At 47.5% G+C, this 22,866-nt stretch overlaps 1 protein-coding gene across 5 annotated transcripts in view; it reads left to right on the top strand.

The window, feature by feature from the left end:
• SLC2A4 (solute carrier family 2 member 4) overlaps positions 1 to 22,866 on the top strand; it is a 33,367-nt gene that overhangs the window by 6,398 nt on the left and 4,103 nt on the right. The window contains exons 1-8 of one of the 5 annotated variants that reach the window (XM_083377696.1): positions 4,813 to 4,851; positions 9,280 to 9,396; positions 16,415 to 16,587; positions 17,757 to 17,881; positions 19,109 to 19,224; positions 20,287 to 20,449; positions 22,438 to 22,625; positions 22,719 to 22,823. In XM_083377696.1, coding sequence (XP_083233822.1) covers positions 4,828 to 4,851; positions 9,280 to 9,396; positions 16,415 to 16,587; positions 17,757 to 17,881; positions 19,109 to 19,224; positions 20,287 to 20,449; positions 22,438 to 22,625; positions 22,719 to 22,823 — 1,011 coding nt within the window. In that variant the 5' untranslated portion in view covers positions 4,813 to 4,827. Of the gene's footprint in view, positions 1 to 4,812; positions 4,852 to 6,818; positions 6,879 to 9,279; positions 9,397 to 16,414; positions 16,588 to 17,756; positions 17,882 to 19,108; positions 19,225 to 20,286; positions 20,450 to 22,437; positions 22,626 to 22,718; positions 22,824 to 22,866 lie in introns of those variants that run through there. The other 4 variants (XM_083377698.1, XM_083377697.1, XM_083377695.1 and 1 more) reach the window with 4 other exon arrangements.

Below are 22,866 nucleotides of genomic sequence, written 5' to 3'. Positions count from 1 at the left end.
AGCGTGAGGGAACTCTGACCCTTTGATGACTTATGTACTTCAACATCCAGAATTCCTCAGCCAGGCACACTGGCTGAGGAATTCTGAGAGTTGAAGTCCACAAGTCATCAAAGGTCCTTGTTTGAGGACCCGTTTTAAATTATTGTATTGTGTTCCAATTTCATTTTAGACTGGATTTTATTCCAATTTCATTTTGTTCCATTCCAATTTCATTCTAAATTGTATTTTACCTTAGTAATGTTTCATTTAGTGACCGTTCAAAGTTACAGCGGCACTGAAAAATGGGACCTAGGACCGTTTTTTTAAAATTTAATTGAATTTAATTTAATAATATTTCTATACCGCCCTTCTCCCTGAGGACTCAGGGCGGTTCACAGGGCAAAAGTAGAATACAAAATACAAACATTAAAAAGAAATTAAATAATTGCCCAAGTTTAAAACAATTACTATTCAATTATAAAACCCCAAAGATAAAATTAAGAATACAAAAAATAAAAAACCCCATCAATCCCCATCAGGCTAGGCCGGCTTGTACAAACAAAAACGTCTTGAGATCGCGACGAAAGGAGCGAAGATCGGGCGCCATCCGGAGCTCAACCGGAAGATGGTTCCATAAATCCGGGGCGCCCACAGAGAAGGCCCTCCCCCTGGGGGCCACCAGCCGGCATTCTCTGACCGGAGGCACCCTGAGGAGGCCCTCTCTGTGGGAGCGTACAGGGCGAAGGGAGGTTGATGCTGGCAGCAGGTGTTCCCTCAGGTACTCCGGACCCCTGCCATGTAGGGCCTTAAACACCATTACTAGTACCTTGAATCTCACCCGGAAGACAACTGGCAACCAATGCAGCTCACGGAGCAAAGGTGTAACGTGGGAGTATCGGGAGACTCCCAACACAACTCTCGCGGCTGCATTCTGTATCAGTTGAAGCTTCCGGGTGGTCCTCAAGGGCAACCCCATGTAGAGAGCGTTGCAGTAGTCCAGACGAGAGGCCACGAGCGCGTGAGTGACCGTGCATAAATCATCCCGGCTCAGATAGGGCCGCAACTGGCGCACCAGGCGAACCTGGGCGAAAGCCCCCCTAGTCACAGCTCCTATATGGTCTTCCAGGGTGAGCCGTGAATCTAGGAGGACTCCCAAGTTGCGAGCCCTATCTACGGGGGGTAATAATTCGCCCCCCATAGCAAGAGATGGAATGTCCGAATAAACCCGGGATGAAGGTATGCAAAGCCACTCGGGGTTGAGCTGAAGTCTGTTCCTCCCCATCCAGACCCGAACCGCCTCCAGGCAACGGGACATCACGTCGAGGGCATCACTGGGGTGGTTTGGGGTCGAAAAGAAAAGTTGGGTATCATCAGCATACTGATGATACCCAACTCCAAAGCCACGAATGATCTCACCCAGCAGTTTCATATAGATGTTGAACAGGAGAGGCGAGAGGACCGACCCCTGGGGAACTCCACAAATGAGAGACCTCGCGGTCGACCACTGCCCTCCTGCCAACACCGACTGCGAACGTCCCAGGAGATAGGAGGAGAACCACTGTAAAACCGTGCCTCCCACTCCCAATCCCCTGAGACGCCGCAGCAGGATACCATGGTCGATGGTATCGAAAGCCGCTGAGAGGTCTAATAGGACCAGAACAGAGGAATGCCCCCTGTCCCGAGCCCTCCAGAGATCATTCACCAGCGCGACCAATACCGTCTCCGTGCTGTGCCCGGGCCTGAAACCCGATTTTTTCCACAGTAAGGACCTTTGAAGTATCCCTGTGGTCACGTGATCAAAATTTGGATGCTTGGCTCGTCTTATGACCGTCGCTGTGTCCCGGCGGGGGTGTGTGTGTGTCACGTGATTCCCCCGTTTTGCGACCTTCCGGCCAGCTAAGTCAGTGGGGAAGCCGGGTTCACTTAACAATCAGGTCGTTATTAACAACTGTCTCGCTTAGCAACACAGCAATTTGGGGCTCGATCGTAGTCGTAAGTTGAGGACTTTCACTAAGAGAGTGTGTGTTGGTGGTGGCGCTAGAAACAGACACCGAGAAAGAGTTTTCCCCAGCGAAGAAAAACAGTTTCTAGGATCCCCCCCTGCCCACTTTGCCGAGGAGCCGCAAAACTCTGTTGTTCAAAAGGAGTCGCCATGCTCTCTCTCCTTGGTTGGTATCCAATCCCTCCAGAAAGGATTGGCCAAGCTGCCAGTCCTCAAGGAAGGCAATCTGCACAGGCTCTGATGCTTGAGGGCCTCGCTTCCCCAGAGGCTTCGGCTGGGTTTCAGACCAGTCCGTCTCCTTCCCTACGGCGGCCATTAAAGGGGGGGCACCCCCCCAACTGCCCTCCCTTCTTTCCCTACAAATTAAACCTCTCCCCCTGTTTACGTTTGACAAAAGCTTCCCGGCTTTCCGTTTATCCCCTAATATGGCCTTCGGGGCTGCAAGTCCTGGAAGATGCGGCGTGGGGGAAGCACTGTATTTGGGAAAGAGACTCCGAGACTGACCCCCCACACACACACACACCCCGCTGACCCTCCCCCAAATACTCAGGCCTTCCCACGCCTGGGGGATGCCAGGAAGGTCCTTAAAAAAAAAAGAAAGGAAAGAGAAAAAAGAGAGAGAGAGAAGTCAAAATTGGCAGTTGTAGCGCTTTGCTGCCTGCTCCCCCTTTCTACTGCAAGAAGTCTTGCGAAATTTCCTGGGGAGGGGGGGGCGCACGCAATCCCCCCCCTGCCCCATTTCCGGGGTCTCCCCGCGCCCCCTCCGCCCCCCTTCCCCCCTCTTTCAGCTCTCTTGAGCTGCTCCCAGGAGCGTGGAGACAGGCAGAGATGCAACAGGGAAGGCTCCTGCTTTGAGAGCCGGGAGACTTTGACAGCGGAAAATACACACACACACACACACACACACACACACACAACAAACTCAGAAACACACACACACACACAGAGAGTACATTTATGCAAATAGGCAAATTTCCTGTTTCAGGCCGGAAAGCTCAAATATTTCAGAGGCGCACAAAAAGACACAAAGACACACAAACTGACAAACACTCTCTCTCTCTCTCTCTCTCTCTCTCTCTCTCTCTCTCTCTCTCTCTCTCTCTCTCTCTCTCTCTCTCTCCCTCTCTCTCTCTCTCTCTCTCTCACACACACACACACACTACTTTCAGACACAAAACCCCAAAGCAGCCGAGAGAGGGCACAAAAATACACAAACACACGTATGCACACAAACAACATTTATGCCAATAAGCAGAATATTTCCACCCCCACCCCCACCAGTCACTCACACACACTCACAAATGCACGCATGCACAAACTACATTTGTGCAAATATGGGAGGGTGGTAGCAGAATTCTCCCTGTATAACACAGACATCCATTCAGGCAAAATATTGTTTATTGCACTCCAGTTGCTTCCGCCAGGAGCCGGCGTGAAGGGGTTTCTCTTCTCCAATTACAGTAAAAAAAATATAAATGGATGAAAATGCCATAGAAACGAACCCCGCCTGTAACAAAACTTGCCTCCAGAAGTTGTGAATGCTCCAAGACACTGGAAATAGTAGAGGGTTTCCTCCTTGAGTAGGGGGTTGGACTAGATGACCTTCAAGGTACCTTCCAGCTCTCTTATTCTATTCTGTTCTGTTCTGTTCCGTTCCGTTCCATTCCATTCTATTCTATTCTACATTTTGTTATTCTATTCTATTTTATATTTTATTATTCTACTCTGTTCTGTTCTGGTCTATATTTTCTAGAATCTATTCTATTCTATTCTGTCTTTTCATGTTCTATTTTCTATTCTATTCTATTCTATTCTATTCTATTCTATTCTATTCTATTCTATTCTATCCCATAATTCTATTCTATTCTATTCTATTCTATTCTATTCTATTCTATTCTATTCTATTCTATTCTATTCTATTCTATCCCATAATTCTATTCTATTCTATTCTATTCTATTCTATTCTATTCTATTCTATTCTATTCTATTCTATTCTATTCTATTCTATTCTATTCTATTCCATTCCATTCCATTCTATTCTATTCTATCCCATAATTCTATTCCCCGCTCTCACCCAGCCTCTCAGGGCAAGGAGGAAATGAAAGGGGTGGGGTGGAGGCTTCTGACCTAGAGGAGGCGATCCAGGTAACAGCAACTTACTAAGAGGATCCAAGGCCTGGAGACCAAAACATAGGAAGAAGGGCTGAGAGACTTGGGTTTGGCTAGTCTAAGGAAAAGAAGGAATAGGGGAGACAGGATAGCAGTTATTCCAGTATCTGAGGGGCTGCCCCAAAGAAGAGGAGGGGGTCACGTTATTCTCCAAAGCCCCGGAGGGCAGGACGAGAAACAACGGTTGGAAACGAATCAACCTGGAATTACAAGAGAAACTTTCTAAAAGTGGGGAGAATGAACCAGTGGAACCGCTTGCCACCAGAAATCGTGGGCGCTCCATCCCTGGAGGTTTAAAAAAGAGATTAGACATTCACCTGTCTGAGACGGGATAGGTTCTCCTGCTTGAGCAGGGGGCTGGACTAGAAGACCTCGAGAGGTCCCTTCCGGCTCTATTCTACCACCCTGTGACCCACAATCCGCAGCAGACACTTTTGCAATTGCGTGACTCTTCCTGGCGGCTTCCTTTCCACCACCACCCCCCATCTCTCCACCCCCGCCGCCGTCGCGCTTATCCTGGCCGGCGCTCTTCCACCCACCCTTCCCTAGTAAAAGGCGGGGGAGGGGAGGGAAGGGAAGGGGCGGGCACGGGGTGTGTCGCTCGCAAACGCTTTTGTGTAGTTGCCAGCGCCAGTTGCTAAGAGCGAGCGAGTTTGGCCGGCCGGCCGCTGCTGAGGATGGGGCTGGGGAGAAGGAGGAGGGTAGGTACCCCTGCTTCGGAGCCCCCCTTTCCACGCTGGTGCCCCCCCACCACAACCTCCCCCCCCCGCTTCTGCTCCCTGGCTGGGTGGGTGGGCTTCGCGCGCCGATGGTGCCAAGTCGGTGTCTCCCAGGCGGCACGGCCGACTCGGGGGAGTTGCGCACGTGTGAACGGGCTCGGATTTGGGTCGGGGGTCCCGGCCGGGCTGTCTTCAGGAGGTTGGGGAAGAGCAAAGGGAAGTCGGGTTTGGTGGAACGTGAGAACGACCTTGGCGGGGCGGGGAACGGAAGCAAGGGAAGAGACGCAGCTCGGGAAGCGTGCAGAGAAGGGAGCCCTGGGTGGCCTAACGCAGCGTTTCCCAACCTTAGGAACTTGAAGATGCGTGGACTTCAACTCCCAGAATTCCCCAGCCAGCGTAGCTGGCTGGGGAATTCTGGGAGTTGAAGTCCACGCATCTTCAAGTTCCTAAGGTTGGGAAACGCTGGCCTAACGGGTCCGACGTGGGAGCCAAGGAGCCGCTGGGCACGTTCAGACGTGCGGGGCTCCTTCCGTCTGGCCTTGCCATAAAGGCGACCTCGTAGCCAATCTCCGGCCTGCCTCACCTGGGCGGGCTGGCACTCTCACCTGGATTCTCCAGGTGCGACTCTGGACCCAGCCGAGCGCACCAGGCTGGCGGCAGCGAAAGGGCGGCGCTGGCTAGCGGAGTCGTTTCAAACCTTCGCGGCGGCGGGAGGGGTTTTCAGCACCCTGGATTGCAAACCGGGTTGCAAACCATCATTCCCCCCCCCCCCCCGGGAAAAAAAAAAACCGACAGGAAAAGTTTGCGGGAGAATTTGATTTCTTCCTCCCTCCCTCCCTCCCTCCCTCCCTCTTTGGTGAAGAGGTTCACAAACAGGAAATGTAAAATAAATGAACGCATAAATGAACGGATGGATGGATGGATAGGTAGGTAGGTAGGTAGACAGAGAGACATATGGATAGATAGATAGATAGATAGATAGATAGATAGATAGATAGACAGACAGACAGACAGACAGACAGACAGACAGACAGACAGATAGATAGATAGACAGACGACAGACAGATGAAATGTAAAATAAATGAATTTTAAATAAACAGGAAATGTAAAATAAATGAATTTATGAATGAATGTATAAATGATAGATAGATGAAATGTAAAATAAATGCATTTTTAAATAAATAAATAGAAACAGGAAATGTAAAATAAATGAATAGAACAGAACAGAATTACAGAAGTACAGAATAGAATAGAATAGAATAGAATAGAATAGAACAGAAAATAGAATAGAATAGAACAGAATTACAGAATTACAGATTAGAATAGAATAGAATAATAAAATACAATAGAATAGAATAATAACATACAGAATCGAATAGAATCGAATAGACTTACAGAATCGAACAGAACAGAACCGAACAGAACTGAACCGAACCGAACAGAACCGAACCGAACAGAACAGAACAGAACAGAACAGAACAGAACAGAATAGAATAGAATAGAATAGAATAACAGAGCTGGAAGGGACCATGGAGGTCTTCTAGTCCAACCCCCTGCTCAGGCAAGGAAACCCTGCAGGTTCAGACAAAGGGTTGTCCAGTCTTTTTCTTAAAAACCTCCAGTGTTGGAGCATTCACAACTTCTGGTGGCAGGTTGTTCCACTGGTTAGGCAGATGTGGATGTTTGATGGGGTTGAAGATTTTCTCTGGTAGGATTTCAGCTCTTCCAAGCAAAGCTGCCTTTTGCAATTGACCGACAGGGATTTTGTCAATGCCGATGGTGTTCAAGGGATGCTCCAGATGTTTGGGGATTATTATGGTCGGTCACACAGTCAGCCAGATGTTCAGACCGGATTTGGACTTTCTATCCGCCCTTTCCCAGATCCTGGGAGACGCAGATGTGGATTTTTGATGAGGTTGAAGATTTCAGCTCTTCCAAGCAAGGCTGCCTTTTGCAATTGACCGATGGTGAATTTGTCAATGGTGTTGAAGTGGTTCTTATTATTACAGGTAGTCCTCGATTTATGACCCCAACTGAGCCCCAAATTTCCTTTGCTAAGCAAGACATTTGTTAAGTTTGCTTTGCCCCGTTTTACAACCTCTCTTGCCACAATGTGAAGCGAATTGCTCCAGTTGTTAAGTTAGTCACACGGTCGTTAAGTGAATTTGACTTCGCATGTTGGAAGGTTGCAAAAAGGGGAATCACGTGATCCTGGGAGACTGCGACCGTCATAAATACGAGCCGCTTGCCAAATGTCCGAATTTTGATCACGGGACCCTGCAGCGGTCGTATGAAAAACGGTCCTAGGTCAGTTTTTTTTAGTGCCTTTGTAACTCTGAACAGTCATTAAACGAATTGTTGTAAGTCGAGGACTATGTGCGTGTGTATCTCCGTGTGTGTGTGTTTTTTTGTGTGTGTGTTTGTGTGTGTATATGTGTGTATGTGTGTGTATGTGTATGTATATGTGTATATGTATATATGTATATACGTGTGTGTGTGTGTATGTATATATGTATATGTGTTTATATATATGTGTGTGTGTTCCTTGATAAGATTAAAAATACGAATCCCAGGCGTATTAAAATTAACAAACTAAGCGAACACTGGGATGGAATAAGAAAAACTAAAACAGTTTTTATTGCTAAAAGATTATTGCTGAAAGTCCTTCAGTTAGGACCGCAGTTGAGCCCAAAACCTCTTTGTCAAGTGAGACACTCGTGAGGTAAATTTTGCCATCATAAATACAGGTCAGTTGCTGAGCATCCGAATTTTGATCACATGACCACGGGGAGGCAGCAGCGGTCGTAAGTGTGAAAAAGGGTCATAATTCACTTTTTTCCCCTGTCCTCGCAACTCTGACTAGTCACTGTATGAATTGTTGTAAGTTGAGGATTACATGTCTCACAACGTCCCTTTCCCCCCGGGATTTAACCGGCAGAGGCCGAGTGTTGCTTGAGTTTTTTTAGAGCTTCCACCTCAACACACAAACACAACACAAGAGTGTTCCATTTCTGACAGTGCAAGCCCCTCCTGGCTGACTCCCTGCGACAACTATTTGTGCAGTTGTGTGTTGTTCTCTGTCCTTTCTCTCTCTTCCTTGTAGCGCAAGGTGTGGGCCACGAGGGCCGCCGCAGGGTGGCTCCAATCGAATACTTAAATAAAAATATTGATTTTTTTTTTGAGCAAACTGGGCTCCTGGGGATAGCAGTTATAGAATTAATTACAGAATTATTCATAATTCTCCTCCTTCCATTGTTTGGACAGCTGGCATTGCTCCTGCCCCGTGAACTGACCTTTTTTGGGTGTGTGTGTGTGTGTGTGTGTGTTTGTAGGGTGTAGCAAAAAATGAAAAAAAATATATAATTGCAGCAGGAAATAGACGATTATTTGGTCTCCTTAGGCTGGATCTGGCCTCTCTCCAAATATTTTATCTGCAAGGAATTCCAAAACCGTGCAAAACGGGGAGGGTTGAAGGATTGGGAAGAAAAACAGGGCATCTTCTGTGCCCGAGTGCCTGCCCTGTCTTGCACAGGGGGACGTTGCCCGAGGGGCTGTGCATTATGGGCCTGTGGCTGCATGTTTCCGAATCGGCCGGCTCTTCTTTGTCTGTCTCGCAATCAGATGGAGCAACTGGTAGAAAGAGCAGTTGCAAACCTGAGCCATTTTAAGATGGGTGGACTTCAACTCCCAGAATGCCCCCAGCCAGACTTGATGCCTGGGGAATTCTGGGCGTTGAAGTCCAACCATCTTCAAGGTGCCAAGTTTGAAAAACTTGTTAATCGATGGTGCCCAAACCCCACTATTTGATTTCAGGTGGTGTCAGGTGGCAGCTGGCTGGGAATTCTGGGAAAATTCCAGGGAATTCTGAGAGTTGCAGCTATTTTCAAACCAGTGGACTTCAACTCCCAGAATCCCTCGGCCAGCATTGCTGCCAGGAGTATTCTGGGAGTTGAAGTCCATCCATCCACACCCTAAGCATTTAAAGATGGCTGGACTTCAACTCCCAGAATTCTCCAGCTGGCATTGCTACCTGAGGAATTCTGGGAGTTAAAGTCCACCCATCTACGCCCTAATCCAGGGGCGTTCACACTTGGCCCTTTTATGACTTGTGGAGGAATTCTGGGAGTTGAAGTCCACAAGTCATAAAAGGGCCAAGTTTGAACACTCCTGTCCTAACCATTTAAACATGGCTGGACTTCAACTCCCAGAATCCCCCAGCTGGTACTACTGCCTGCGGACTTCTGGGAGTTGAAGTCCCCCTATTTTAAAATGGATACGGTTCGAAAGAAAGAAAAACCCATTTTATTAAAGGAAACGTGCTTGTTTTTTTTTTTTTACAATTCACCCCAAATGTGCCGGTGTCCCCCCCTTCTCCGTGCGGCAAAATTAACCAGGGATTCTGCTTTTCAGAGTGGCGAGGCGGCTGGAAATGGAATGACCCCCGTTTTACTCCTGTCTGTCCTCACGGCCATCTTGGGATCCTTGCAATTTGGATACAACATCGGGGTGATCAATGCACCCCAAAAGGTACCCCAAGGGAGCTGGGGTGGGTGGGTTCCTGGGGTGGGGTGGGGGGGGGAGCAGCGAAATCAGCAGAGTCCATTTTGCAAGAAGTCAAGAGATCCTGAAATCATTTCTGGGAGCCAGGCCTAGTTTTTTAGCAGGTGGGATTGACCGATTGATTATGTGGCATTAGGTCAGTGTCCCCTTTGAGTGACCACCTAGCTCACCGCGGGTCTTTCAGATGGGTGGATTTTGACTCCCAGAATTCCCCAGCCATCAATGGTTTGCCAGAATTCAACATGGGTAAGAACCAATGTGGCTAGACTAGCTTTACCGCATTTTTTGATGGAGTAATAGAATTCTTAATAGATGGTGGGAATGCGGTAGATGTAATATACCTTGACTTCAGCCAAGTGGGGAAAAAACAACCCACGACAAGCTAAATTGATAAACAGGTTAAAAAATGGGCTAGATGGCATGACCATTAAATGGGAGACAGATATGCTGGCTGGGGAATTGTGGGAGTTGACGTCCACCCATCTTAAAGACTCTGAGGCTGAAAGCACCGATTTAGTTGAATCTTCTCCAGGAAGACTTCAGAAATCGTGAGCGCTCCATCACTGGAGGTTTTTAAGAAGAGGCTAGACAGTCACTTGTCTGAGATGGTGTAGGTTCTCCTGTTCAAGCGGAGGGCTGGACTAGAAGACCTCCAAGGGCCCTTCCAGTTCCTATTCTATTCTATTCTATTCTATTCTATTCTATTCTATTCTATTCTACTCTACTCTACTCTACTCTACTCTACTCTACTCTACTCTAATTATTCTATTCTATTCTGTTCTATTCTATTCTATTCTATTCTATATTTTATTATTCTATTCTATTCTGTATTTTATTATTCTATTCTACTCTACTCTACTCTACTCTACTCTACTCTACTCTACTCTACTCTACTCTTCTTGTTGTTGTTAGCTGCGAAGTCGTGTCCGACTTGGTATGTTGGCAATTTGATCTCTAGTTCCTCTGCCTCTTCAAAATCCTGCCTGTACTTCTGATAGTTCTCGATCCACATACTGCTGGAGTCTAGCTTGTAGGATTTTAAGCATAACTTTACTAGCATGAGAAATGAGTGCAATGGTGCGATAGTTTGAACATTCTTTGGCATTACCTTTCTTTGGAATTGGAATGTAAACTAATCTTTTCCAATCCTGTGGCCACTGTTGAGTTTTCCAAATTTGCTGGCAAATTGAGCGTAGCACTTTTACTGCATCGTCTTTTAAGATTTTGAATAGCTCAGCTGGAATACTGTCACCTCCACTAGCTTTGTTGTTGCTCAGCTTTTCTAAGGCCCACTTCACTTCACATTCTAGGATCTCTGGCTCGAGGTCAGTGACCACCTCATTGTGATTATCAGGGACGTTAAGCTCATTCTTGTATAGTCCTTCTGTGTAATTTTGCCCCTCTTCTTAATCTCTTCTGCCTCTGTTAGGTCCCTGCCATTTTGGTCCTTTATCATGCCCATTTTTGCATTAAACGTTCCCTTCATCTCTCCAATTTTCTTGAAAAGATCTCTGGTCCTCCCTATTCTATTGTCTTCTTCTATTTCTTTGCACTGTTCATTTAAGAAGGCATTCTTATCCCTTCTAGCTGTTCCCTGGAATTCTGCATTCAATTGGGCGTATCTTTCTTTTTCTCCCTTGCCTTTCGCAATTCTACTCTGTTGTATGCTAATTATTCTATTCTATTCTATTCTATTCTATTCTATTCTATTCTATTCTATTCTATTCTATTCTATTCTATTCTATTCTATTCTATTCTACTCTACTCTACTCTACTCTACTCTACTCTACTCTACTCTATTCTCTGAACTGGGGCAATTACGGTGGTAAACTGGGGCAAAACTCAAGCAATGTCTCCCCTAGCCACAGAATTTTTCCACTCAATTGCGGTCGTAAGTCAAGGACCCCACCCCCTGTTGCTTCTTCCAGTGAACTCTTTGTCTGGAGAACTTCCCCTCTTGCACACAACTGTGCAAATCACACAATGTGTGACAAAGGAAATATCAGACAGTCAAGCTCTGTGGCTGCTCCTGGAAAGGAAGGGAAAGCTGCAGGAAACCCTTATTGTTGTGATTTTGTTCCCAAAGGCACAACCGGCCAGGTTTTGTGGGCATTATAAATCTCCTAAAAGGCAAAAAAAAGAGCCACTACAGTGTTTGCAACAGGAAAAATGTCTTAGGGGCCGCAGAGGGTGTTTCTTTCAATAATTTTCCACAGTGCCTCCTATTTCCGTACAGGGGGTCCTCGGCTTGTGAACACAATGGGGTCCCCACAATTTATGTTAAGTAAAATTCTATAAATTCCAAGGGGAGAATGTATGTTATGTAAGTAACGCTTTGAGAGCAAGCAACTCAATTTCATTTTTAATCTGTGCCGTTGTGTCCACAGGGGAAAAAAATGACAGTAAAGATAGCCTAATCTAATCTAATCTAATCTAATCTAATCTAATCTAATCTAATCTTTGTTGTTGTTAGCTGCGAAGTCGTGTCCGACCCATCGCGACCCCACGGACAACGTTCCTCCAGGCCTTCCTGTCCTCTACCATCTTCTGGAGTCCATCTAAGCTCAGGCCTCCTGCTTCAGTGACTCCATCCAGCCACCTCATTCTCTGTTGTCCCCTTCTTCTATTGCCCTCAACCTTTCCCGGCATTAGGCTCTTCTCCAGTGAGTCCTTCCTTCTCATTAGGTGGCCAAAGTATTTGAGTTTTAGCTTCAGGATCTGGCCTTCTAAAGAGCAGTCAGGGTGGATCTCCTCTAGGACTGACCGGTTTGATCGCCTTGCAGTCCAAGGGACTCGCAGGAGTCTTCTCCAGCACCAGAGTTCAAAGGCTTCCATTCTTTGGCGCTCAGCCTTTTTTACGGTCCAACTTTCACTGCCATACATTGCAACTGGGAAGACCATAGCCTTGACTATACGCACTTTTGTTGACAGGGTGATGTCTCTGCTTTTTAGTGTGCTGTCTAGATTTGCCATGGCTCTCCTCCCAAGGAGCAAGCGTCTTTTAATTTCTTGGCTACAGTCCCCATCTGCGGTGATCTTGGAGCCCAGGAAAATAAAATCTGTCACTACCTCCATTTCTTCCCCATCTATTTGCCAGGAATTGAGAGGGCCGGATGCCATGATCTTGGTTTTCTTAATGTTTAGTTTCAACCCAAGTTTTGCACTCTCCTTCTTCACCCGCAACAAGAGGCTCTTTAGTTCCTCTTCACTTTCTGCCATTATAGTGGTGTCATCTGCATATCTTAGGTTGTTGATATTTCTTCCGGCAATCTTAATTCCAACTTTTGATTCATCTAGCCCTGCCTTTCTCATGATGTGCTCTGCATATAAGTTAAATAGGCAGGGCAACAGTATACAGCCTTGCCGGACTCCTTTCCCAATTTTGAACCAATCAGTGGTTCCGTGTCCAGTTCTCACTGTTGCTTCTTGACCCGCATATAGGTTTCTCAAGAGACAAATAAGATGGTCTGGTACTCCCATCTCTTTAAGGACTTGCCACAGTTTGTTATGATCCACACAATCAAAGGCTTTAGCATAGTCAATGAAGCAAAAGTAGATGTTTTTCTGGAACTCTCTAGCTTTCTCCATGATCCAGCGTATGTTGGCAATTTGATCTCTAGTTCCTCTCCCTCTTCGAAATCCTGCCTGTACTTCTGGTAGTTCTCGATCCACATACTGCTGGAGTCTAGCTTGTAGGATTTTAAGCATAACTTTACTAGCATGAGAAATGAGTGCAATGGTGCGATAGTTTGAACATTCTTTGGCACTGCCTTTCTTTGGAATTGGAATGTAAACTGATCTTTTCCAATCCTGTGGCCACTGTTGAGTTTTCCAAATTTGCTGGCAAATTGAGTGTAGCACTTTTACTGCACTGTCTTTTAAGATTTTGAATAGCTCAGCTGGGATACTGTCACCTCCACTAGCTTTGTTGTTGCTCAGCTTTTCTAAGGCCCACTTCACTTCACATTCTAGGATGTCTGGCTCGAGGTCAGTGACCACCTCATTGTGATTATCAGGGACGTTAAGCTCATTCTTGTATAGTTCTTCTGTGTAATTTATGGATTTATGGAATTTATGGATTTATGGAACCATCTTCCGGTCGAGCTCCGGATGGCGCCTGACCTCCGCTCCTTCCGGCGCGATCGAAAAACTTACCTCTTCGAACAAGCTGGCCTGGCCTGATGGGATGGGGTTTGGGTTTTATTAATGTGTTTTAACCTACTTTTTTAATGTGTTTTAACTTATTCGTGGGCATTTTGTTTAATCTTTTTAATTTTTGTATTTTGTCTTTTAATATGTACTGCCCTGTTCACAGCCCTGAGTCCTTCGGGAGAAGGGCGGTATACAAATAAAATAAATAAATAAATAAATAAATAAATAAATAAATAAATAAATAAATAAATAAATAAATAAATAATTTTGCCACCTCTTCTTAATCTCTTCTGCCTCTTCTTAGGTCCCTGCCATTTTGGTCCTTTATCATGCCCATTTTTGCATGAAACGTTCCCTTCATCTCTCCAATTTTCTTGAAAAGATCTCTGGTCCTCCCTATTCTATTGTTTTCTTCTATTTCTTTGCACTGTTCGTTTAAGAAGGCATTCTTATCTCTTCTAGCTATTCTCTGGAATTCTGCATTCAATTGGGCGTATCTTTCTTTTTCTCCCTTGCCTTTCGCTTCCCTCCTTTCCTTAGCTATTTGCAAAGCTTCCTCAGACAGCCATTTTGCTTTCTTGCATTTCTTTTTCTTTGGGATGGTTTTGGTTGCTACCTGTTGTACAATGTCGCGAACCTCTGTCCATAGTTCTTCAGGCACTCTGTCTATCAGATCTAATTCCTTAAATCTATTTGTCACCTCTACTGTATATTCAACAGGGATATGATATAATTCATACCTGACTGGCCTAGCGCTTTTCCCGACTTTCTTTAATTTAAGCCTAAACTTTGCAACTAGAAGCTCGTGGTCTGAGCCACAGTCAACTCCTAGTCTTGTTTTTACTGACTGTATAGAGCTTCTCCATCTTTGGCTGCAGAGCACATAGTCAATCTGATTTCTATGTTGACCGTCTGGTGATGTCCATGTGTAGAGCCGTCTCTTGGGTTGTTGGGAAAGAGTGTTTGCTACGACCATCGTATTCTCTTGACAAAATTCTATCAGCCTGTGCCCTGCTTCATTTTGCACTCCAAGGCCAAACTTGCCTGTTATTCCAGTTATCTTTTGGCTTCCTAATTTAGCATTCCAATCCCCCATGATGATAAGGACATCATTTTTGGGTGTTAGTTCTATAAGGTGCTGTAGAGCTTCATAGAACCGGTCAATTTCATCCTCATCAGCACTGGTGGTTGGGGCATAGACTTGGACTACTGTGATATTGAATGGTTTGCCTTGGATTCGAACTGAGATCATTCTGTCATTTTGAGGATTGTATCCCAGTATTGCTTTTCCTACTTTCTTATTGACTATGAAGGCTACTCCATTTCTTCTGAGGGATTCTTGCCCGCAGTAGTATACCTGATGGTCATCTGAATTAAATTCACCCATTCCTGTCCATTTTAGTTAAATGTCAATGTTTAGTCTTGTCATCTCTTGTTTGACCACGTCCAGCTTTCCTTGATTCATGGATGTTACATTCCAGGTTCCTATGGAGAAAAAATCTTTACAGCATTGGACTTTCCTTTCACCACCAGACACATCCACAGCTGAGCGTCCTTTCGGCTTTGGCCCAGTCGCTTCATTCTTTCTGGCGCTACTACTAGTAGCCCTCTGCTCTTCCCCAGTAGCATATTGGACGCCTTCCGACCTGAGGGGCTCATCTTCCAGCGTCATATCTTTTTGCCTTTTGGTACTGTCCATAGGGTTTTCGTGGCAAAGATACTGGAGTGGGTTGCCATTTCCTTCTCCAGTGGATCACGATTTGTCAGAACTCTCGGCTATGACCTTTCCGTCTTGGGTGGCCCTGCACGGCATAGCTCATAGCTTCATTGAATTACGCAAGCCCCTTCGCCACGACAAGGCAGTAATCCATGAAGGGGAATCTAATCTAGTCTAGTCTAATCTAATTTTATCCAATCTAATTTAATCTAGTCTAGTCCAGTCCAGTCCAATTTATTCCAGTCTAACCCAACCCAATCCAGTCCAATCCAATCCAATCCAATTTAATCTAATCCAGCCTAGTCTGGTCTAGTCTAATCTAATTTTATCCAATCTAATTCAATCCAATCTAGTCTAATCTAATTTTATCCAGTCTAGTCTAGTCTAGTCCAATCCAGTCCAATCTATTCCAGTCCAACCCAACCCAATCCAATTTAGTCTAATCTAATCCAGTCTAGTCTAGTCTAGTCCAGTCCAGTCCAGTCCAATCCAATCCAATCCAATCCAACCCAATCTAATCTAATCTAGTCTAGTCTAGTCCAATCCAACCCAACCCAACCCGATCCAATCTCCTTTCTCCAACACTGGAGGTGTTTAGGAAGAGACTGGATAGCAACTTGTCTGACATGATGGAGGGTTTCCTGCCTGAGCAGGGGGTTGGAGTAGATGATCTCCAAGGTCCCTTCCAAGTCTGTTATTCTGTTATTCTTTTTTCCCCCTTCCTTCCTTCCTTCCTTCCTTCCTTCCTTCCTCCCTCCCTCCCTCCCTCCCTCCCTCCCTCCCTCCCTCCCTCTCTTCTCCAACACTGGAAGTTTTTAAGAAGAGACTGGACAGCTATTTGTCTGAAATGGTCTAGGGTTTCCTGCCTGAGCAGGGGGCTGGACTAGATGACCTCCAAGGTCCCTTCCAACTTCTTCTTCTTCTTCTTCTTCTTCTTCTTCTTCTTCTTCTTCTTCTTCTTCTTCTTCTTCTTCTTCCTTCTTCCTTCTTCCTTCTTCCTTCTTCCTTCTTCCTTCTTCATTATTATTATTATTATTATTATTATTATTATTATTATTATTATTATTATTATTATTATTATTATTATTATTATTATTATTATTATTATCCTCCCAGATCATCGAGCAGAGCTACAACGCCACCTGGATGCACCGGCAAGGTGTGGCCAATATCTCCTCCATCGACCCGGCCATGCTGAACCTGCTGTGGTCTCTCTCGGTCTCCATCTTCTCTCTGGGGGGGATGCTCTCCTCCTTCCTGGTGGGCGTGGTCTCCGAATGGCTGGGCAGGTGAGACCCCCCCTTCCCTCCCGGGGTGAAGGGGCCCATCCTCTGAGCATGGGCAGAACGCCCTGCAACGGAGAAAAGGTCAGGCCGAAGCAGCCAGAGCCCTGCGCAAATGGCAGAAGCTGGCAACTTTACAAATAGTCCTCGACTTACGACTACATGCTGGTAGTCCTCAGTTTATGGCTACAAGCTGGCAGTCCTCAACGTATGACTACATGCTGGTAGTCCTCAACTTACAGCTGCAAGCTGGCAGTCCTTAACTTGCAACTACCTGCTGGTAGTCCTTAATTTACGACTACATGGTAGTAGTCCTTGACTTACGAGGTGCTGCATGTGGTCGTAAATATAAGCCAGTCCTGGGTGCAGGCATGTGACCACAGGGTAATTCAGAAGTGGGTGGGGGAGGTGTCTGTTATAGCTTTGAACAGACCCCAAGTGACCAGTCATAAGCTGAGGACTGCCTATAATTGCAGCCCTGCGCAAAACTTTCTTTGAAAGGGGCTCACTTCACACGTGACGGGTGGTCCTCCGCTTAAGGCGGAGTCCAAAATTTCCGTGGCCAAGCAATGCAATTAAGTAACTTTCACCCTGTTTGATGACCTTTCTGGCTATGGTCATTAAGCGAATTGCAGCGGTCGTTAAGTGAGTTGCACGGTTGTTAAGCGAATCCAGTTCCCCCCCCCCTTCAGAAGGTCGTCAAAACGGGATCACGTGATTCCGGGACACTGCGACCGTCATAAATGCGAGTCAGTCGCCAAGCGTCCGAATTTTGACCAGGGGGACGTCACGGACTGTGAAAAACAGACGCCCGTCTTCTCTCTTGGTCCCCTTCTAAGCTTGGACGGCCACTAAAATGAACCGTCGTAAGTCGAGGACTGCCTGCATGGAGACGTTTCCTACGGCTTTGCAGCTGTGGGGGACTCCAGTGGCGGAAACCGGCCCCGAACTGGGTTTGATCCCAGGTAAATGGATGGTCACAACACGGTCTGATAGGGGTTCGCTTTGGGAAGGGAGCAAAGTTCCTCTCCGCAGCTCCCGGTCCTTCCTTCGCGGGGAAACCCCCCAGAAGTGGATGGGACCCCCCCCCCAGTTGGGTGCAGGCTGGCCCCTATGGGCTCCACCCCCCCAAAAGGGCTTCATTGTCCACACAGGGGTCTCTTCTTTCTTTCCAGGAAAAGAGCCATGATCGTCAACAACGGTCTGGCCTTCCTCGGCGGTGGCTTGATGGGGCTGGCCAAGCTGGGCAAGTCGTACGAGATGATGATCTTCGGGCGGTTTGTGATCGGGGCTTTCTCAGGTATCCGAGGGGGGGGACAGGCTCTTGTGGGGGGAGGATGAAGGGAGAGGCCGGCTTTCCTACTGTCGGACCCGTGGGTCCTGCAGGGGAGAGGGAGCCCAGAGGAAGAGAGTTATGGGGGCACTAGAACTCACCGTCTCCTGGCGATGGGCTGGCTTTTGTGCCTAAGGTGAACTAGAACTCACCGTCTCCTGGTGATCAGGCTAAAGTCAACTGGCTGGCTTTCATGACTCAGGCAGGACTAGAACTCACCGTCTCCTGGCGATGGGCCCAAAGTCACCTAGCTGGCTTTCTTGCCTAAGACAGGATTAGAACTCACCATCTCCCGGTGATCAGGCTAAAGTCACCCGGTTGGCTTTCGTGCCTAAGACAGGACTAGAACTTACCATCTCCCGGTGATCAGGCTAAAGTCAACTGGCTGGCTTTCATGCCTCAGGCGGGACTAGAACTCACCGTCTCCTGGTGATTGGTCCAAAATCACCAAGTTGGTTATCAGGGCTAAAATGGGACTAGAACTCCCTGTCTCCTGGTGATTGAGCTAAAGTCACCCAGTCAGCTTTCATGCTAAAAGTGAGACTAGAACTCACATCTCCTGGTGACTGGCCCAAGGTCACCCAGCCGGCTTTTAAATAGGACTAGAACTCTCTGTTTCAATTGCACCGAATCAGCCTTGACTAAAATGGTATCTCTGTGCAATCAAGGCATGAATGAAAGAATGAAAGAATGAATGAATGAATGGAAGAATGAATGAATGAATGAATGAATGAATAAATATCATTCCAACCCACCAGCTTTCCAATCAGCCAAGCCACTTCCCTACTAATCTACAATATGAGAAGGTGGAGAAAAACACCCAAAGATCAAAAGAAGCTGGGCTGCTCATGGGGGGGGGGGGTGTTCTGGGATGAGTGAACCCAGGGTGACCCTCAATTTGGCAAGCCCTTCCTGTCGAACCTCCACGTTCAGGAGCAGCGTGCCTCTATGCTGGGCCAGTGATGTTTTTTTTTTCCTCCAAGAGGAAGCACTTCCGTGGATTCCTCCTTCGGGTAGATGCAATTTAGCGGTCACACACACACACACACACACACACACACACACACACACACACACAGAGAAAAAGAGAGAGAGAGAGAGAGAGAGAGAGAGAGAGACAGAGAGAGAGACAGAGAGAGAGACAGAGAGAGACATACACACACAAAAACCACTTTCTCCCTCTCTGTGTGCCAGGATTTGCCTCTGGACTTGTCCCCATGTATGTGGGGGAGATTGCCCCCACCAAGCTTCGGGGGGCTTTGGGGACCCTGAACCAGCTGGCCATTGTCATTGGGATCCTATTTGCCCAGGTAAGCGGACTACGCACCCCTCTCCCCATGTTTGAGATTTTTTGGGGGGGGTTGGGTTGCATGGAGGGGATCAGGTCAAAGAGGGCTCGGCACCGACGGGTGGGGGGGGAGTTGGCCTTGACTTACCCTGACTTGTAACGAAAATGTGGGGTTCCCCCCTCCTGTGATAAGGGCAGGGGTCTTCAAACATGGCCCTTTGATGACTTGTGGACTTCAACTCCCAGAATTCCTCAGCCAGGCACGGCTCCTCCTCCTCCCTTCTCAGTGAGCAGCAAGGACCCCTCAGTTCTTCTCCTCCTCCTCCCCTTCGCCTTCCTCTTCCTCCTCCTCCTCCCTCCCCTGCAAATCCCCCCTCCCTTCTAGCACTGATGACGTTCCCTAGTTGGGTCATGAAACATCTGCAAGGAAACCACCCAGCGCAGCGAGCACCAAGGACCCCACAGTCCTCCTCCTCCTCCTCCTCCTCCTCCTCCTCCTCCTCCTCCTCCTCCTCCTCCTCCTCCTCCTCTTCCCTTCTAGCACTGATGATGTTACCTAGTTGGGTCATGAAACAACCAAGCTCAGAGAGCACCAAGGACCCCACAGTTCTCCTCCTCCTCCTCCTCCTCCTCCTCCTCGCACTGATGATGTTACCTAGTTGGGTCATGAAACAACCAAGCTCAGAGAGCACCAAGGACCCCACAGTTCTCCTCCTCCTCCTCCTCCTCCTCCTCCTCCTCCTCCTCCTCCTCCTCCTCCTCCTCCTCCTCGCACTGATGATGCTACCTTTGGGTCATGAAACAACCAAGCTCAGAGAGCACCAAGGACCCCACAGTTCTCCTCCTCGTCGTCCTCTTCCTCCTCCTCCTCCTCCTCTTCCTCCTCCTCCTCCTCCTCCTCCCTTCTAGCACTGATAATGTCCCCTAGTTGGGTCGTGAAACAACCCAGCTCAGACAGCACCAAAGACCCCTCTTTTCAACCTTGAGCTACAAAACTTCTCCTCTAGCCACCAATAGTTAGCTTGGCGTCTTCCTGTTGATTGCACGTCGGTCTTGAATCAGCCGCTTTCCACCCCTGCCACAGGTGTGCGGACTGGACACCCTGCTGGGCAACGAGACCTACTGGCCGCTCCTGATGGGCATCACCGTGGTGCCCTCCATCTTTCAGCTGCTGCTTTTCCCTTTCTGTCCGGAGAGCCCGCGCTACCTGTACATCATCCGAAATAAGGAATCGAAGGCCAAAGAGAGTGAGTACGGATTGTCCATCACCTACGTGGCCAAAATGTCCGTTGAAAAGTGAGGCACTTCTGACATGAGCGATGCCCCGTTTTACAACCTTTCTGGCCGCCGTTGTTAAGCAAATCGCGGCATGTTGCGCGCGTCGTGGACTTGGCTCGGGGTGTGTGTGACGAGTGGTGACCGTGGAAACGCGGGACGGTTGCTGGGCGTACGAAATTGGATCACGCAACCGCAGGGATGCTGTGATGGTTGCAAATCTGAGGACCCGTCGTAAGTCGCCGTTGTAACCTGGAACGGCGGCTAAATGAACGCTCGTAATTTCAGATTTTTTTTTGTATAGATTTTATTAGTTTTTATGGGGTTAGGATGAGGGTTAGGTTGGGTTTTTTCCCAAATAACATTCTCAACATTTAGCCAACAGCGTAATGTCAGGGTTCCTGTGTTTAACAAACAATAATGGGTAATAGTTAATTATCATAAACAATAGGTTAATTAATCACTCAATAGCCTTCTGTGTTCCACTTGGAGAGCGGGCCACTAAATTTCATTTTTGATGTATGCCATTGTGCCCACAGTAAAAAAAATGACAATAAAGGTTATCTTCTTGCTAATATATGTTCAAAATTACGTTATCACATTCCTTTCTTTCTAATTCGTCTTTCTAGCCATGGATAGACATTATCCCACGTTCTAAAGCACGCGGAGTCCTCTTTCTCTTTTAACTTTAAAGTCAATCTATCCATTTTTGAACACTCAATTAGGGCTTCTTCAGCTGGTTAAAGTTTTCATTTTTCCCCAATGTTGAGCAAATACAATTCTTGCGGCTGTTAAGTACGTGCCGTATTAAATATCTGCAATCTTTCTCAGAATTGGCTCCTATTCTCCCTAACAAAAATCATCCTGCTTTAAAGTCTATTTGTAATTGAAGACAACATAGAGTAGAGCAGGAGTCCACGACCCCCGGGTCCATGGACCGGTACCGGGCCGTGGCACAAACAAGCAAAGCCCCATCTGGGGATGCAGGCAGCACACGGTCCATGTAAAAACCTCTCTCCACGGAACTGGGGGTCCCCGGTGCCTGAAAGGTTGGGGACCTCTGTAGAGTTTTCCCTGAATAAAATGCAGGGAGGAGATGTCTGTTCAGCTAGGCCAGGGGTGTCCAACCTCGATCGCTATTTGTGGACTTCAGCTCCCAGAATTCCTCAGCCGGCTCTTTCCCCCCCCCCACGATGCTAAAGTCAAGGTATATTATCTTCACTGCATACCCACCGTCCGTTAAGAAAGTTACCCGATAAAAAAAAAGGCGAGAAAATAGGTCTAGCCGTATTTGTTCTTGTCCCGTCCGTGTTGAATTCTGTTTAACCCTTGCTGGCTGGAGAATTCTGGGAGTTGAAGTCCTGAAGTCTTAAAGCGGCTGAGGTTGGAGACCCCTGGGTTGTAGTAGAAGGGAACAATTTGGCTAGGAAATGAATATTCTGGACCGCGTGGAGGAGGAAGGCTGCTAAGGGAATCTCCTGAGGGAGTAGCGAGGAATTCTGCTCACGCTCTGGGTCGCTCTAGCCAACCAAGGTACAAAATGACTAAAAGTCTTTGGAAGAGGGTTAGTCAGCAGCCAGCTTGGAGACCCCTGAGTTAAAGATAAGTCTTCTGATCTGTTTCTGCCTTCTCTCACCTTCTCACTGGTGACCTTATTTCTGGATCCACCAATGGAATCCTGTCCATTTCCGCCCCCCCCCCAATCCATTACCCTTCAGGTGCATTGACCTCCCCAAATCCTGAGCTAACATCGTAAGGGATGCTGGGAATTGCAGTCCTGGTACTGTAGCAAGGACTGGGATGTTCCTTCAAGTCAACTCAACGGTTGGCCAACTTCTTCTCCCATCCCGTCTTTCTGCCGTTCCCGGGGTTCTCTATTTATCCTTTCTGTCCTAACCTGCCCCATTGGGCGGGGCTCACCCCCCCCCCCTTGCTAACATCCATGGGCTCCCCTCCCTAGGTCTCAAGCGGCTAACCGGCTGCCAGGACGTGAGTGGCGCATTGACAGAGATGAAGGAGGAGAAACGGCGTATGGACATGGAACACAAGGTCTCCATCTTGCAGCTCTTCCGTTCCCGCATTTACCGTCAGCCCCTCTTGATCGCCGTGGTCCTACAGCTCTCCCAGCAGTTGTCGGGCATCAACGCGGTGAGTGGGGCTGCCGGAGGGAGGGAGGGCAAAAGTGGGACAGGGCCAGGGGACCCCAAAGGACCAGGATGAACCTTCTCCATTCCTCGGTAGGTCTTCTATTACTCAACTGACATCTTGACCAAAGCCGGTTTGGAACAGCCCATCTACGCGACCATCGGAACGGGCGTGGTGAACACCATCTTCACCATCATTTCGGTAAGAGGTCCTGCCTCTCCCCGACCCTCGGGGGGGTGGGGGG

Source organism: Vipera ursinii (genome assembly GCF_947247035.1).
Source record: "Vipera ursinii genome assembly, chromosome: Z".
NCBI lineage: Eukaryota > Metazoa > Chordata > Lepidosauria > Squamata > Viperidae > Vipera > Vipera ursinii.
The sequence above is the reverse complement of the archived record's forward strand: the minus strand, read 5'-3'. Positions and strand labels throughout refer to the sequence as shown.